Below are 16190 nucleotides of genomic sequence, written 5' to 3' on the forward strand. Positions count from 1 at the left end.
TAGACTAACTTCTGTTGGTGAGAGAGAAGTTTTTGAGCTTACACAGAGCTCTTCTTCAGGTCTGGGAAACTTACTCAGTGTGTCACAGCTAAACACAAGATGGAACAGATTGTGTAGCATAAATAGTTAAAACATATTTCAAGGGACCATTCAAGGTGAAGTGGCCTATTATTATCTCTCCCACCTTGTCTCTCTAATATCTTGGGACCGACACGGCTCCCCCACCAGTGCATAGTCAAAACTAGTCATTTATGCCTACTTTTACTTCTGATATTTTCTATTTAAAATACACAGGGTGAAATCCTGGCTCCACTGAAGTATATGGGAGTTTTGCCATTGACTTCAACAGACCCCAGATTTCACCCACTGTATCTTCTCAGAGGTTGGAAATGATGAATTCAGTATTCAAATGATTTGAAAAGAATGACTGAGGCCTCAGTACAGCAAAGTATTTAAGCATGTACTTAATTTTAAATCAATGGGAAAGGTAATTAAAGTTACTTTGATTGTTTGGGACTTGAAAAGGGAATTCTTAAATGTAGTGATTTTACTTTAATGGAAGTCATTCTTGCTGAGGTGTAGACCATTATCAAAAAAGAAATAAAAACATCTTTCTTGAAATTAAAAACCCCATCACAATTTCAAGTTTTTTAGAATATAAAGCATGCAGCAAGAAAACAGAAGTTAAAATATCTATTCTTCATTCTGCATAGATTCTTTACAACTCTCCCAACTGCTAAGGAGAAACCATGCGAATCATCCAAAGCTGAATTCATCATCATATCAACTTTAGGGTTAGTGCTGCAGCATCTGAATCAGAAGATGACCTCATTACATGATCCAAGACTGGTTTGGGTAGAAAGCATGGAAGCAGAACTGTGCAAAGGGCTTTGTATCAGAAGATAGCTGAGACGAAAGATCAGAGGTAACAAAATTAATTTACACCTTAAAATAGACGTTCTTGTGGGACAGCTTGAAAAATCTACAAGTTATGGATAGTAGGCTCTTGTCCAAGCCAAATTCCCTCAGCTTCTGCAGAATACAAGCTTTCATTTACATAAAAAAATTCTAGCCCTCTTGATAATCACAACAACCTTCTGAACACAGCCCAAGTTTAAACCAGTGGGGTGCTGTCTTCCTAAGTCTGCAAAGACAATTCCAGTGCTGCCACAGTCACTAGTTAAGGTGGTTCTGTGACCTAGCAAACGCTTGGTGCCAACTGGCAGAGGGCACAGGGAGTGCATAGGGATTTACAGGGATCCTCTGGGTCAGATATACACATAATAGTTCATCAAGGGGCGGCATGTAAGGTCTGTACTGAGAGCTGGTATCCCACTGGTTGTTATAATCATTGAGAAACATATGTATTGATAATATTTAAGGAGTTACATATCTATACCAAAAATTATGTTCTTAAGGTCTTGACATTAAAGCAGGTCACCAGGAAGTGACATACGCAGACATGATCCTTTCAGACAAGAGCTAGCAGACACTTATCTCCCTATCTGGCCATTTGGGTATTGTGTATTGTATGCCTATTTGCATGAAAGAATACAAGATGAAAAAAACACCATGGGGAGTGTTCCTGTTGATGAATAAAAGACATAAGATGGGACTGGTATATTTTGGGAAGCAAAGAAGCACTGGAGTCCTTCACCTAGGAGGGAAGCTGAAAGCATTTGTATCTCATGAAGAGATGGATCACAGCCAAACCTGGTTGTAAAGTGCTGCAATGATTTTGGGGGAGCATTACTTTACTATACATGACAGTATTTCAGTCTAGGCTCTAGAATGAATGTTATAATTTTATTTTATATTTAAGCACTTGTTTTCAATACTTGTACTTGCTACTACTTGAATCTCTTTAAATACTTGATTTCACTATAAACATACGTAAGTGCTGTGTGTTCACTGGGGCACTGATCTAAGATAAAACTTGTAAGCTGGGATGTCCTATTTTTTGAAAGCAGCAGATCTCAATACCTTGAGTGTCCAGTGGACCAGGAACTGGACATTCCAGGAAAATGCTCAAGGGCTGGAGAGTACCAATTGCTAACCTTTAGAGAGACTGCAATGCTTAGAGGGGAGTGCTTGTGTTGCCCATGGCCAGTAGAGCTGGGGAGTTGACTGTTTATTTGGGGTTGGCATTCTTTGATTTGTTTATAGAGACTAGATTGTGTGGATTGAAGAAGAGGACCAGTGGAAGACCAAGTAAAAGGTGTGTATGGCTTGGGTGAGACTTGGGATAGGGAATTGCCCTTGGGAAGCGTGGCTTGGACCACTGGTGTATTTCACCCCGAAAAGTAGGCTTAGCCTTTGGGGTAGTAGATGTTGGGTAATTTTTCAAGACCAACTCAGGCAGAGAAATGTTACTGTTGCACCAGCATCCTCTACAAATTTGTTAGCATTATTTATAACAACTCGATATTCTTAACATTCACGTAAGCGTCCAATTAATTTTTGAATCTTGCTAAGCATACGGCATCAACAACATCCCAAGGCAATGAGCTCCACAGTCTAATTTTCATCCAATGGTACAAGTCATTGTCTGTTACTAGTTTTGAATTAGACCATTTTTAATTTTCATTGTGTATCCTCTTGTTTTTGGGTTACCTTCTCTATACTAGTCATAATTTTATATACTTTTGTCATGCCCCCTCTCATTTGTCTCCCTTCAAAAGGAAACAATCCCAATCTTTTCACTCTCTCTTCCTTTAAGAGTTTTTCCATGACATAAATAATAGGTGACCCTTTTCTAAGCCTCCTCTAACTCTTCTATCATTTCTGAAATGAGGTGACTTGTACTGCATTCAGTTTCGTCACTAAAGCTGCACCATTGCTTCATATAATGGAATCATAATATTTTGTGTATTATCCAATCTATTTCCTATGCATCCAAACATCCTGTTTGTTTGTGGGCACAGGTCGTCTTCACTGAGTCGTCCACAATGACACCAAGTCCCTTTCCTGAGGTAATAAAGTTAATTAGAAACCTGCAAGGTGTAGGGGGAGTTACATTTTTCCCTGCAATATGCTTTACTTTGCATTTATCAACACTCAATTTCATTTGTCAGAGTATGGGATGTGGTCCACAATGGTAAATAGGTTGAGAATCACAGTTATATACAAATCAATTCCCCTAAAGGTACCAGCATTTTGGCTAGTTTGTCAAAACCTCACTGCTGCTCCCTCCCAAATAATTCTTCTGCATATAGTAGACACTATTCAAGCACAAAACAAAAAACACATTCAAACTCAATTCAATACAAAATCCAACAATATGGAACAAAACTATACCTCTATTTTTTCTTGCAGATTTAACTCAGTATGGTATTATGTAAATTGATTTCAGCAGGAAGAAAATGGAAACGAATAAGTAGCTACATGTCATAAATGTAATTATCTTAATGATGCTAAGATAGGAAGACATCAAATTAAATGAAAAGCAAAGTAGGTGGCTCAATTAAAATTAAAACACAAAGAAATATGCATAAGATTAATATGGAAGCAAATTCTCTACATTACTTATAGCAAAAAGTTACTGTTCACCAAAATTAGTTGCAATTTCCCAAGTAGGCTTTATACCACATGCCCCAAAATTGTAGGTAAAACATTAGCTTTATTACTGTTATTAGAATTGTTCTGTCAAAAAGTGTGTGTATTAATATATACTAGAGCAAATTCTGTATTAGATACCCTATGGTTTCAAGCAAGGAAGACAACCGTAATTTATCTCTGTATTTTGAACAGAACAAGTTAGCACAAAGAAGGCATGTAAAGTTAAACTGCCTTGTATATTCTGCAATGACTGGAAGTGAGCTTAATCTAATTTCCTTACTGAAGCATCTACAGAAATGCCATCCAATCTGAATAACATTTTTTTAGTACAGACACTCCCCGGGTTATGCAAGACCCAACTTATGCAAATTTACACTTACGGAAAAAGTTCCATAAGCCAGAAATATGATTTTCGAGTTGCAGAAAAGTTTGCGTAACGTATGGGCATACGTTTCTGACTTACGCAAAATTCGAGTTATGCAAGGCTTTCCGGAACGGAACAATTGTATAAGTCAGGGGGCATCTGTATATATTTTAAAGCTCAGCTGCTGCAGGATGACCTGTGTGGAACCCCACTGAATGCAATGGAACACTGTGTGGGCATAGAGTCTGCCCTGAGCCTTCCCAAATCTCATTGTAGGATCAGGTCAACAGTTAACAAATTAACGTTCATGGATTTTAATTTTCAGTTTAACTTGTAGACAAAATGCATAACATGAAGATGACAGTAATTGCCTTGCCACCATCCGCATCACAAAAAGCGTACAGGACTAGAGTGCTTAATCAATACACTGCCTTCCTCCTGTGTTCTTTGTAGCCACAGTACATTTTCATTTTCATAAAAGCGTGTGTATAGTATTTCCTGACAAGTTGGTTTTGACTTTCACCAAACCAAGGGGGCAGGGAAGAAAGAAAGAAAGAAAGGAATTTTTCTAGGGAAAAAACCCAAAGGTTTTTTGAAAAGCAAAATAAAACATGCTATCCGCTGCAAAAGCACACACATTGTCCAAAATGAAATGTTCACAATTCTGCAAATACAATATATGAACACAACAATCATTTCCCCAGTCTACTAACTGGTTAGGCTCCACTGTTCTGTATCCTCCCTTGGAGCTAAATGAACTTTCACTGATTTATTCACTGGACTAGGGGCTAGAAAAAGTAGTTTTCAAACTGCGGGTCGTGAGACAGTAGTGGGTCGCGGCGGCTCTGGTCAGCATCACCGACCGGGGGTTAAAAGTCTCACTGGCAGTGCTGCCCAGCTAAGGAAGGCTAGTCCCTACCTGTTCTGACACCGAGCTGCTCCCCGGAAGCAGCCAGCAGCAGGTCCGGCTCCTAGGTGAGGGGACCACAGAGGATTGTGCCCCCACCTCAATCATCGGCTCTGCACTCCCATTGGCCGGGAACTGGCCAATGGGAGCTGCGGGGGTAGTGCCTGCAGGGGAGAGCTGCGCGGAGCTGCTGGCGCGCCTCTGCCTAGGAGTCGGACCTGCTGCTGGCTGCAGCGCGGTCCACGGTGCCAGGACAGGCAGGAAGCCTGCCTTAGCACCACCGCTGTGCCACTGACCACAGCCACCCAAGGTAAGCCGGTGCCCCAATACCCTGCCCCAGCCCTGAGTCCCCCCCAAACCCCTCATCTCCAGCCCCACCCCAGAGCCTGCACCCCTAGCCCAGACCCCCTCCCACACCGCACCCCCTGCCCCAGCCCTGAGCCCCCCCCCAAAATGGAGCCTCCTCCTGCATCCCAAACCCCTCATCCACAGCCCTACCCCAGAGCCTGCACCCCCACCCCAGAGCCCTGACCCCCACCAACACCCCAGCCCTCTGCCCCAGCCCTGAGCCCCTCCCACATCCCAAACCCCTCATCCCAGCTCCGATAGGTCGTGGGCATCAATAATTTTCTTCAACTGGGTCACCAGAAAAAAAGTTTGAAAACCACTGCTCTAGTCTATTATGAAGTTTGACCAAACAAATCAGAATGTGCTATAAACACGTTCAATTGATGCTGAGATGGACGAACAGAATTGCAATTATTTTAAACACTTAGAACAGTTAAATTAGAATATAAGGTCTTGTGGGATTTTACTTCCACAACTTTCCACCATTTTGATGTAATAAAATGCAACAACCTACAAACACAGATTTTGGATACAAATCTGACTCTTCAATCTTAAATTTCAACCCTTTCCTCCTTGTCTGGGCTCACTATATGACATTTGCATTAATGACCAGTTGTACTGACCTATAACATCTCTGAATAGTGTTTTGATTTTGTATTTCAGGAGTTTCAAATATTTGTTAATTAGATTAGATTGCCGACAATACTGGCCTAATCTGTCAAAAGTCCTTCCAAGGCCTCTTATAATTGCTTTTGTTAAATGTAATAGCTCCCTATATTGTAACTCATATACAATGCATGTTTTGTTTTGATCAAAATGTCCTCCCTGAGCTCAGTAAAAGTTTCACATTTAGGGCAAATGAATGTAAACATGGAGACAATTTTCCTGAGAAGATTCTGTTGAGCATAATTGGGAAGCTGAAACTCAATCATTTTTTTTCAACCCTCTAACACTGAAGGTGGATGTGGAAGAATTTTTGAAATTTAAAAGTGTGCACTGGACTGTGTTAGATGCTACTTCTTTATAAATGGGGTTTAAATAGGATTGGACAAATATATCAGATAACTGCACATGAGAAAGTTCTCGTCTTTTTCTTTTTTGTTGTCTGACCAAATGACAAAGATTTTTTAGTCCCACTCCTTTCTCTGAATTCTTGGATAGCATCTTCAGACATCTGGACACAATAGTTCTGTGATTTTCCTTTCAGAAAGGGAAACTATAACTAAATAGGAATGCATTTTTCCTGAATGGGTGCTTGTCACCATTATCGGATCATTCTTCATATTCAACCAATCATTTTACATTGGACTTTTGTTTCGTTTTTTAATACTGTGTTTCTTCATTTGCAGACCTACTAGTGGACCTGAGAGTTTAAACCTGTCTGGAGGAGAATATCCAAAACAAAGAGCTCTAATTATTTATTTTATCATACACTGCAGGGTGGTTGGCATAAAAGGAGGACAAAACTTTCTTATCAAGTACCTCTCTTTTGCCTTTACACTATGATATTATAGCATATTCAAAGATTGGTATCCGCCATTTTCAGGATGTCAAAGACAAAGAGAACTCCTGAATGAAGTTGAAGAGCTACTGAAAAGCCTGAAACAATGACTAAATATATCATCACGGCTGTTTTGAGGATAACAGTGATGCTGAAGGTGTCTCACTTGCAGGATTATCCAACTCCATGTTTTCCTCTTCTACTTCAATAGTGAAACACTTTTCTACATTATGCTTTTTAACTGTCTTTACTCCCACATAGTATTTCAGTTACTTCTGACAATATCAGAAGTCAGCTAATGAAGGATTTTAATGTAGGAGTCTATTTCAGTAGAATGATTCCCTATCTCAATTTTGCTTAAGATGGTTGATTACTAACTTTTTGTAACTTTTGTTCTTTGAGATGTGTTGCACATGTCCATTCCACTCTTTGTGCATGTGTGTGCCCCACGCACAGTCACCAGAAACTTTTCCTTCAGTGGTACCTGTCAGGGTGGCCTGATCACCTCTGCTGCTGCATGCTGCTGGCATTGACACAAAGGGTCCAGTTGACCCCCCAGTCTCCTCAGTTCCTTCCTTGTGGAAACTCCGACGCAGAAGGGTAGGAGGGCAGCTCATGGAATGGGGACATGTGCAACACATCTCGAAGAACAATAGTTACAAAAGGTTAGTAACTGTTTTTTCTTCTTTGAGTGATTGCACATGTTCATTCCACTCTTGGTGACTCCCAAAAAGTTAAACAGGCGGAGGGATTGGAGTTCATGTACACAAAGACTGCACTACAGATCGAGCAAATTTAGCACCATCTCTTGAGTACTGAGTGGTGGCATAATGGGAGGAGAAAGTGTGCATCGATGACCAGGTTGCTGGTTTGCAAATGGATAGGGATCTCCGCTAGGGATGCCGTTGAGGATATTTGTGATTTGGCTTGCCTGGAGGAGAGACACCTGCAAGATTATAACACAAAAGGATACAAGAAGTTATCCAAGATTAAATTCTTGGTGTGGAGACTGTAAGACCTTTCTTTCTGTCTGCTATGACCATGAACAGTTGAGTGGACTGAGAAAACAGTTTGGTCTATGTAGAACAATAGTGCTTGTTTAACATCCAGTGTGCGGAGCCATGGCTCATCCCTATTTGCATGTGGTTTTGGGTAAAATACAGGCAAGTAAATTTATTGATATGAAAATCTGAAACTACCTTAAAGAGAAACCTTGAAAGAGGGTGTAAATACACCTTATCTTTAAAGAAGACTGTGTACAGTGGTTTGTATGTGAAGATGTGCAGTTGAGAGACCCTTCTGGCAGTAGGAAAACCACATTCCAGGAAAGGTATAATAAGGAGCACACTGCTAGAGGATCCCATAAGTTTAGACAAAACTAAGTTCAAATCCCAAGGGGAAATGGGCTCCCTTAGTTGAGGGTATGATCTTTCCATGCCTTTAAGGAGTCTAATTGTCATGTCATTAGAAAAAAACAGAACAGTCCACGTGAGGGCAGAAAGCTGATACTGCTGTCAGATGAACAATGATAGAGGAAAATTGCTAAGTTTGTACTGTTTCAGGTTCAGCAGATAGTTGAGTTTTTCTTTGATGGATGAATGCATCAGTGAGACTCTGGTTTGACAAGTCCAGATGTACAACTGCTTTCATTTTGACAGGTAGGTGGTCCTGGTGGAGGGATTTCTAATATCTAGTAAGACCTGGTGGACTTGCTCCAAGCAAGCCTGCTCTTTGGGATTTAGCCATGGAACTTCCAAGACGTGCAACAGAAGTGAGACTGGAGTCTCCATTGAGAGATCCAGTAGAATGGAGAGCCAGTGTTAGCAGGGTTATGCTGTGGCTATTACTATAACCCAGGAGTGGTCTCACTTGATTTTTAGTAGTGCTCTGTGTGGGAGTAGGATTGGGGGAAAAGCAAAATAAAGCTTTCCCATCCAGGGTAGCAGGAAGGCATCTGAGGTGGAATCTGTCCTGTGGCCTGGTAGGGAACAGAATTGGTGACATTTTTTGTTGTATTTATTCGTAATTAGGTAAATTTGGGGAGTACCCCCTGCTGGAAAATGTATCTGGCTACATCTAGACGAAGAGACCACTCACGGTATCTGGAGAAAGACCTGCTCAGGTGATCTGCTAGTTTGTTCTGTGCAGGGTAGATTTGATTTAAATCACTAGTCAGGAAGACTCAATTTAATCATGGATTTCTACATAAATGCATTCTTGTTGGTTGTTATAACCTTAATACATATTCTTCACAACTCAGAGATAGATGTAGGTTTCATTTTTAGAAGGTACACGCCATACATTTTTAAAGTGATTTGTTTCATTCGAGCAACCAGGCCTTGTATTTCTTTGTCGCTCTGTTTGCATTTTGCATGCATGCCTGTCTTACCCACAGGTAGAGGAACTTCATTAAAATATTCCCAAACTGGGTCTCTTTTACAGCCTGCTACCATTATATGTTTTACCTTCTAGTGAGAGATGGTATGGTAGATCTCAAATCAATGAAGGCCACACTCAGAAAGACCTCAAGACTTCTGGAACATGCTGCTCAAACAGTTTCACTTTTGTTTCTACTGTCTGTCCCTCCCTTCTCACATTCATTTCCAGACTTCTTCTCCTTGTACAGATCTATTCCGCCCCCAACAATCTTCTATTCATTTGACTTTTTGAAACTTTGCCCTTTTAGAGAGAGGTAAGGGATTGACTCTGTGTAGACAAATTTGCAGAAGGACAATAGGGTTGAGGTCTGTTATTTATCACCTCTATATATTTATTTTAAAAATTTTTTGCTGTTAACAAGCATGTTATCTCCGGAGACACAAAACCACAGTTTGAGAACTGCAAAACTAAGCATCTCTGATGGTATCTTCTAGACTGAGCACTGAGTTCCATTGGATAGATAGAAAGATTAACCTAAATAATCTATACAGAAGCCCCTGGAATCCCATAAGATTGGGTCCCTAATCCATGAACTGTTGGAACTCATTTACAAAACTTTTCTTAAATATTACATGAATAAATTGTCTCATACTATAGAATTAGAATTTATAATCCTTATTCCATGATGAGATATCTTCGAGCTATAATGTATCTTAATTAAAACTATCTTTGGATAAATTTTTTCCTCAAAAAGTATTTTATCAAAATAATCCAATTTAAATTAAAAAAAATCTGATTTTTTTATTTTTATTTTTTAAAAATCACTGATTTTTATCCACCCCGGTTCTGCGCCCCCGGAAGGTATGAGGCCTCGAGGTTGATTGAATGGGCTATACAAAATTCCTACAGGTGAATTTCTTTCTGACACAAAAGGGAGGATTGAGCTCCTCCCTTCCTGTTGAGTAAAACATTGTTGCCATGTTATCTATAAAGACAAACAGGTTTCTCCCTGCAATGAGAGGTAGGAAACCATGACAGGAAAGATGAATCACCCTGAGCTCTCTGACATTGATATGAAGAGCAAATTCCATTGAGGACCAAAGATCCTGAGTTCGGAGGGGTCCCAGGTGAGCTCCCCACCCTGGAGCCAAAATATCTGAAACCAGAGTAATTGATGGCTGAGGGCAGAAGAAGAGAACACCCACACAAACGCTGAGAGGATTCAACCACCAATTCAGCAAAATTAGAACCTGCAAAGGCACCGTCAGCCCAGTGCCCAAGTGCAGACGACTTGGTGAATACACTGAGTCTAGCCACGTCTGAAGGGGTCTGATGTGCGGCCTCGTATGTTGTACTACACATGTATACAAGTCCATGGGCCCTACAATTCTCTCAGTTTCAGACTATTGTTGTTGGATGAGTCTTGAGGTTGGTCATGGGAGATCAAATAGCTTGGAATATGGACTCTGGCAGAAAAGCTCTAACCTGGGTAGTGTCCAACAGCCCCTACAAACTCTATCCTCTGTACCAAGCAAACGATAGACTTGGCTGCATTGATCAGTAGTCCTAAAGCCTTCAAGTCTGACTAAATAAAATGATCACTGGATATAATCTGAGTTTTGGACTAGCCCTTGACTAGTTAGTTGTCCAAGTAAGGTAGATCTGCACTCCTTGTCTTTTGAGGAATGATGCTACAATGGTCAGACATTCTGTGAACACCTGAGGAGCTGCAGGTAAGCCAAACTGAAGCAACTTAAGCATTGTGATCGGGTAATGCAAGTGCTTCACTATGACTCTGAGGAACTTTTTGTGAAAGCAGGCATCTCGTAAACCAAGGTTAGTGTACCAGTCTCCAGAGAGGGAATAATGGATGCCATGCAAAACTTTATCTTTTTGAGATAGCTATTGAGATGATGCAGATCTAAAATAGATCTGCGATCTCCCTGGGCTTTTGGGATTAGAAATAATGGGAGTAGAAACCCTTCCCTCTTAAATTCTCAGGAACCTCCTCTATGGCTTCCACCTGAAGGAAAGATTGAATATCCTGGACCAGAAGTTCTTCGTGAGAGAAAGAGGGACAGGGAGGCAGGAGTAGAAACAAACTGGAGCACTTTATAGCACTCAACACCCAACAGCCCATGGTGATATGGGACCAAGCATTGAGAAAATGGGAAACAAAGGAAAAATGGGGTCTGGCATCCTGGGAACTGGTATGGCATCCTCAAGCATGCCATCCCAACACCTGCTTAGAACCCCTTGGATGTGTAGGTGGGACATGCATTGAAGCAGAGGTTGAAGGAAGAGGTGATCTAGGCCTTCTTTCCTTCTTTCTCTGCAGGTCCTTTCGGACAACTGGAATAGAATACCATAGGAGTTGCTAAGGCTTGAAGTGCTTTCTGGAAGGGCTGGGGCGTACAGTTGCCCTCAAGTTCTTTAATCCATTGATCTTAGCATCAGTCTGCTCCAAAAAGAGCGAGGATCTTTTGAAGGACAGGTCCTGCATAGCTCGTTGGACCTCCCGTGGGAGCCCAACGGACTGTACTCAGGAGCTCCTATGCACAGCCATTGTTGAAGCCATGGACCAGGTGCCCAAGTCAGCCATGTCTAGAGCAGCTTGCAGTGAGGCCCTCATCACCAGTTTTCCCTCATCCACTAGCAAGGAGAACTCCTGCCTAGCATCTTCTGGGAGCATGTCTTTGAATTTCAGCATGGAGTCCCATAAATTAAGGTCATATCTGCCCAAAAGTGCATGCTGGTTTTCAATTCTGAGCTGCAACCACCCAGCAGAATGAACTTTCCTATCAAACAGGTCTAACTTCTTTGAGTCTTTTGATTTTGGGGGCTTGTGCCCTGATGTCCCTGCCTTTCCTTCTCATTGGCAACAGATACCACCACGATGGAAACCTTGAGATGGTAAAAAAAAAAACAAAAAAACTAACTAAATAATAATAACCTTAATAACTTTATCTATTTATAATACAAGAGAACACAGTCCACTGAGAGAACTTGCAAATGAAAGAACAGTTCCAGTGACTATCACAGGTCGTAAGAAGGAACTGAGAGGGCTTAAGATTGGCTCGGCTCTTTACACCAATGCCAGCAGTATGTAGCAGCACAGGGCGCTCAAGCCACTCCAATGGGTACCACCGAGGGAAAACTTCCGGCAACTGTGCGTGTACACTAAGAGTGGAATGCACCTGGGCAATCACTAAAAGCTCTTATTTAAGTGATATCTTTCCATGCAGAATGTGCCACCATGCAGCTCTTGCAGTGATCCTATACCCCAACCCAAGGTGGGTCAAGTCACTTGACTCCATCTTGTCTAAACCTGAAAAATATGCAAGAGTTGGATCACTAAAGCCACAGAAAAATCACAAGCCAATGAGAGACTGGACCTTTAACACTTTGTCACTCAAAATACGCATCTTATGCCAATTTCAAGGCCAACTCTGAAGATGCATATATTTTTCACTTCAGGTAAGGCTGGAGAAGAAAGAAATTATTGTAAAATGTTTGCTCCAGATTTTCATCTCTTTAAAATCTTGAATGTGGAGTTAAAACAGCATTTGTTTTCAAGGATTAAACTATGTCCCCAATCTTCTTCCGGATAGTGAAGCAATTCAGGTATAATTTTCTACTAATAGACGCTACCTTCAATATTGTGTGGCTTTCAAAGCAACGGTGTGGAAGTCAGACTTCCCAGAATAGCACAATATGGCAAATTCTCCATTATACTACTGTTTGGGTAGCAAGTTGCTTCTACTTTATGTACAGTTGGAAACTCGCGGTCAGTAGATACTATTTGGTAGTGCAGATATGGTCCAGAGCATCAATTTTTTGAGGTAAGCAAATGTGTCAGCCAACCTTATATATACTCTACCATCTACAGATACCTGCTTGAGACAAACTTGACTCACAAATACTCAACTGTCTTAACACAGATGTAATGCTGAGTTTTCTACAAGGAAATGTTATAATCATCGAAGGACTTTGCAGCCAGCGAAAGTGATCCTTTCTGGTAATGAATAGGGAGTTCTAGTCCATCTCTGCTTTAGAATGTCCTCTAAACAAATACTCAATGCTTTCACCAGTAAATACCTGAAGATAACATTGTAATACCCAATCTCGGGTGCCAACATAAAAGCTGCTCAAAAGAGGCAAGGAACAAAACAGAATGGGTACTGAAAAATCAGGATTAAAATGTACTGGCAAATTTACATATGGAAGCTTGTCATTATTGTTGATAGATAATCAATGTTATTCATCTCTCATTTTTAAGAGCCCAAAAGTTTAAAATTTAAACAATTTTCCTCCATAATGTTTACCTAGTTTTTCTTAACTTTACTATTTCCAAAAAAGCAAGCCACAATATACAATGAATTATGAATACTAAAACTAATTTAAAAATGAATGTGAAGCAATTTAATAAAAAAACCAACCCTACATCAATATATAAAAACATTAAATGCATTTCTTCAACAAATGATTTCCTAATTTGTTATCTGTTATTACACACACAGAAAACCAACTGCTCCTCACTTTATAGACAGAGTTTACACAAGAACAGATACATCGTTTCATCACAATATATTTTTGTGTTTTTTTTCTTTTTAAAGAAAAAGGCAATGGGTAGGAAGATTCATAATGTAGCATTTAAAATGGGAGGCGGGGTGCTTGACACAGCCTATTATTTCACTTTTAGCACTTTTCCTGTACGGAAAATGCACAGCATGTGTCTAGCAATATTTGTAGCAGACATGTAATGAGTCAGAATGAGCAAAGTTGGAAAGTATTTCAGCATAAAGTCAGAAAGCTGTAAATCACAGCTCATTTTACTCCCTGGAAACAGAAGAATGATTGCATTAAAGGCTTTCAGATATTTGTCTAAATGAAAACAATCAGCTATTTCAAAAGATACTGGTATAATGTACCTGCCCTTTTAGAGCTGTGTTTTTAAACTTTTGCTTATAATTAAAGCAGCAATGAGATCACAGATTTTCAGAAATGATTTAAAGTCCATTTTAACTTACTTGAGCATCTTTTCCCAGATATCACTGTCATAAAATGCATGGTTCCAACCCATTTTCATTGTCCCAACAATGACATTCTGCTTAAACACATCTGATCCTAACTTGTGATACAGTTCCTCACATTCATCCAGAGGGATATGGAACAACCCCAACATAAATGCTAATATAGCACCTGAAAAAAATGAAATAAAATTTGAAATGTAACTTGGGATGACACAATGATGCTATTACTTATTTTAATATAATAAGTTTCAGAAGCCATGATAATTCATATATTATAATATTTTCCTTTAAAAGGTATGAATTGACATTTTTGTCACAGGCTTTTTTTTTGTTCAAAGATTATAGCAATTTGTTTGGAGGGACATAATTAATAGAGACAGCTTTTACTTTCAGCAATAAAATTACGGAAAGTTTTGTCAAAGCAACAATAAAATATACTTTGATTTATTATTGCAAAAAATTACATAAAATAAATACGATATAAATACCAAGTTAAGTCCCTTTTTTGATTTGAGAAGGCAACCTAATATGTGACATCTAGGCTATATGTAACAGCCTAAAATCAAATCATGCTGTTTATTTTTCACTTTTTACATACAGAATGTCTAACAAACTCATCAGTTCAGTAAAGATATTAAATAAAGATTTAAAGATTCCAGGAAAGCTCTGAAAAATTAAAAGCTTAGAGTGCTTTGTAATACACAGTATTTATTTGCAACTGATTTATAGTTAGCCATTCATTCATAGTGCCACGTAGCGTGTATCAAAATAGCCTGACCCTGAACTGCTGAGAAAAAAGGTTCAATGATATTTGACGAGTATGCTTGCAGAATACCACAGAATGGACTTGAGACAATGCTGACAAGTGCATCACAGCAGTGGCTTTAAGGACAGGGCCATCATCTATGCCAGGATGGAATTTTTGTTCTACTGTGTTAACACAAATACACCAAGGGAGTGTTCCTTATCATTACTAAGAAATGTTACTTGCACTGCAATCTAGAGTCACTTTGCAGCTAGCACAAAAGAAAAGCTTTGATGTATTGAAGTGAAGTTGAGCTCTAGTCAGATGCAGAGTTTATACTACAGTAAACCAGACAATACTGCAAATGTGGGCGAGGACATACATAATCTATATACTGTATACACATTAGGAAACTGGGTATAAAATAAAATTGGATTCAAATTGGTGCAGTTCAGGAAAAATATTGTAAAACTACAGATATTTAAAAAAAGGGTGTGGGGGGAATATTTGGACAGCAGTAATGTCAAAAAATGCATACATATAAAGAACAGCAGGACCACAGATTAGATATGGACTGGCAATGTGATATTATGACTGAACCTCTCTCCCCCTCCCATACCTCCCCAAAAACCCACAACAATGCCATTGGGGGCTCATATGTAGAGCCACAGTATCAGGGACAGGGTGTTAATTTCCCTTTATAAAAAAAATTATGAGACAGATTTTAATTTGACTAGTAAACAATTAAGGTAGTGGGGAGAGAATTTAGTAATATCTGAAGAGTTTCAATGCTGGTGAGGGAGAAAAATTGTTAAGGAGAGGCAAAAAGGTATAAATTAGGAGTAATTAGATTAAATTGGATACAAGAAAATTTAGGCTCAATATCCCTCCCCCCTCCAAAAAAAGAGTCCTAGATATAACTGAGATAGTTATTATGAAATGTCTAATTGGTAGAATAATCTCCCCAAAGGAAGAAGTCAAAGCTCCATTGCTCGAGTCATTTAAAAACTAGACTTCTCAGAGGAACAGAAAATATGTAATAGGGAAAAATCCTGCATTCACAGATTAATATTATCTATACTGCCTGGTCAGGTCAGCCTGTATCGTAGCCTGCTACCATAATGGCAGTAGATGGTACCACCTGCGACTGGCCAAAGTCTCAGGAAGCACCAATGGCTTTGGATGGACAAACATGTGTGAAGTGTAGTGCAACAGCCGATAGAGGAAATGGCATCTAAAAGGCAGGAGAATTCAATTACGATTTAACCAATGCAGCCATAAACCTCAGGTAAGGCAATGGCAAACCACCTTTTCTATTTTCTCTCACAAGAACTAACATGGGAGAACAAAGGTAA

General features: G+C 39.7%; 1 protein-coding gene across 2 annotated transcripts in view; it reads right to left on the reverse strand.

Moving 5' to 3' along the window:
* PNPLA8 (patatin like phospholipase domain containing 8) overlaps positions 1-16190 on the reverse strand; it is a 70487-nt gene that overhangs the window by 32038 nt on the left and 22259 nt on the right. For both annotated transcript variants that reach the window (XM_039506441.1, XM_039506450.1), the window contains exon 6: positions 14088-14259. In XM_039506441.1, the coding sequence (XP_039362375.1) occupies positions 14088-14259 (172 nt within the window). The remainder of the gene's footprint in view (positions 1-14087; positions 14260-16190) is intronic.

Source organism: Mauremys reevesii, linkage group 1 (genome assembly GCF_016161935.1).
Source record: "Mauremys reevesii isolate NIE-2019 linkage group 1, ASM1616193v1, whole genome shotgun sequence".
Taxonomy (NCBI): domain Eukaryota; kingdom Metazoa; phylum Chordata; order Testudines; family Geoemydidae; genus Mauremys; species Mauremys reevesii.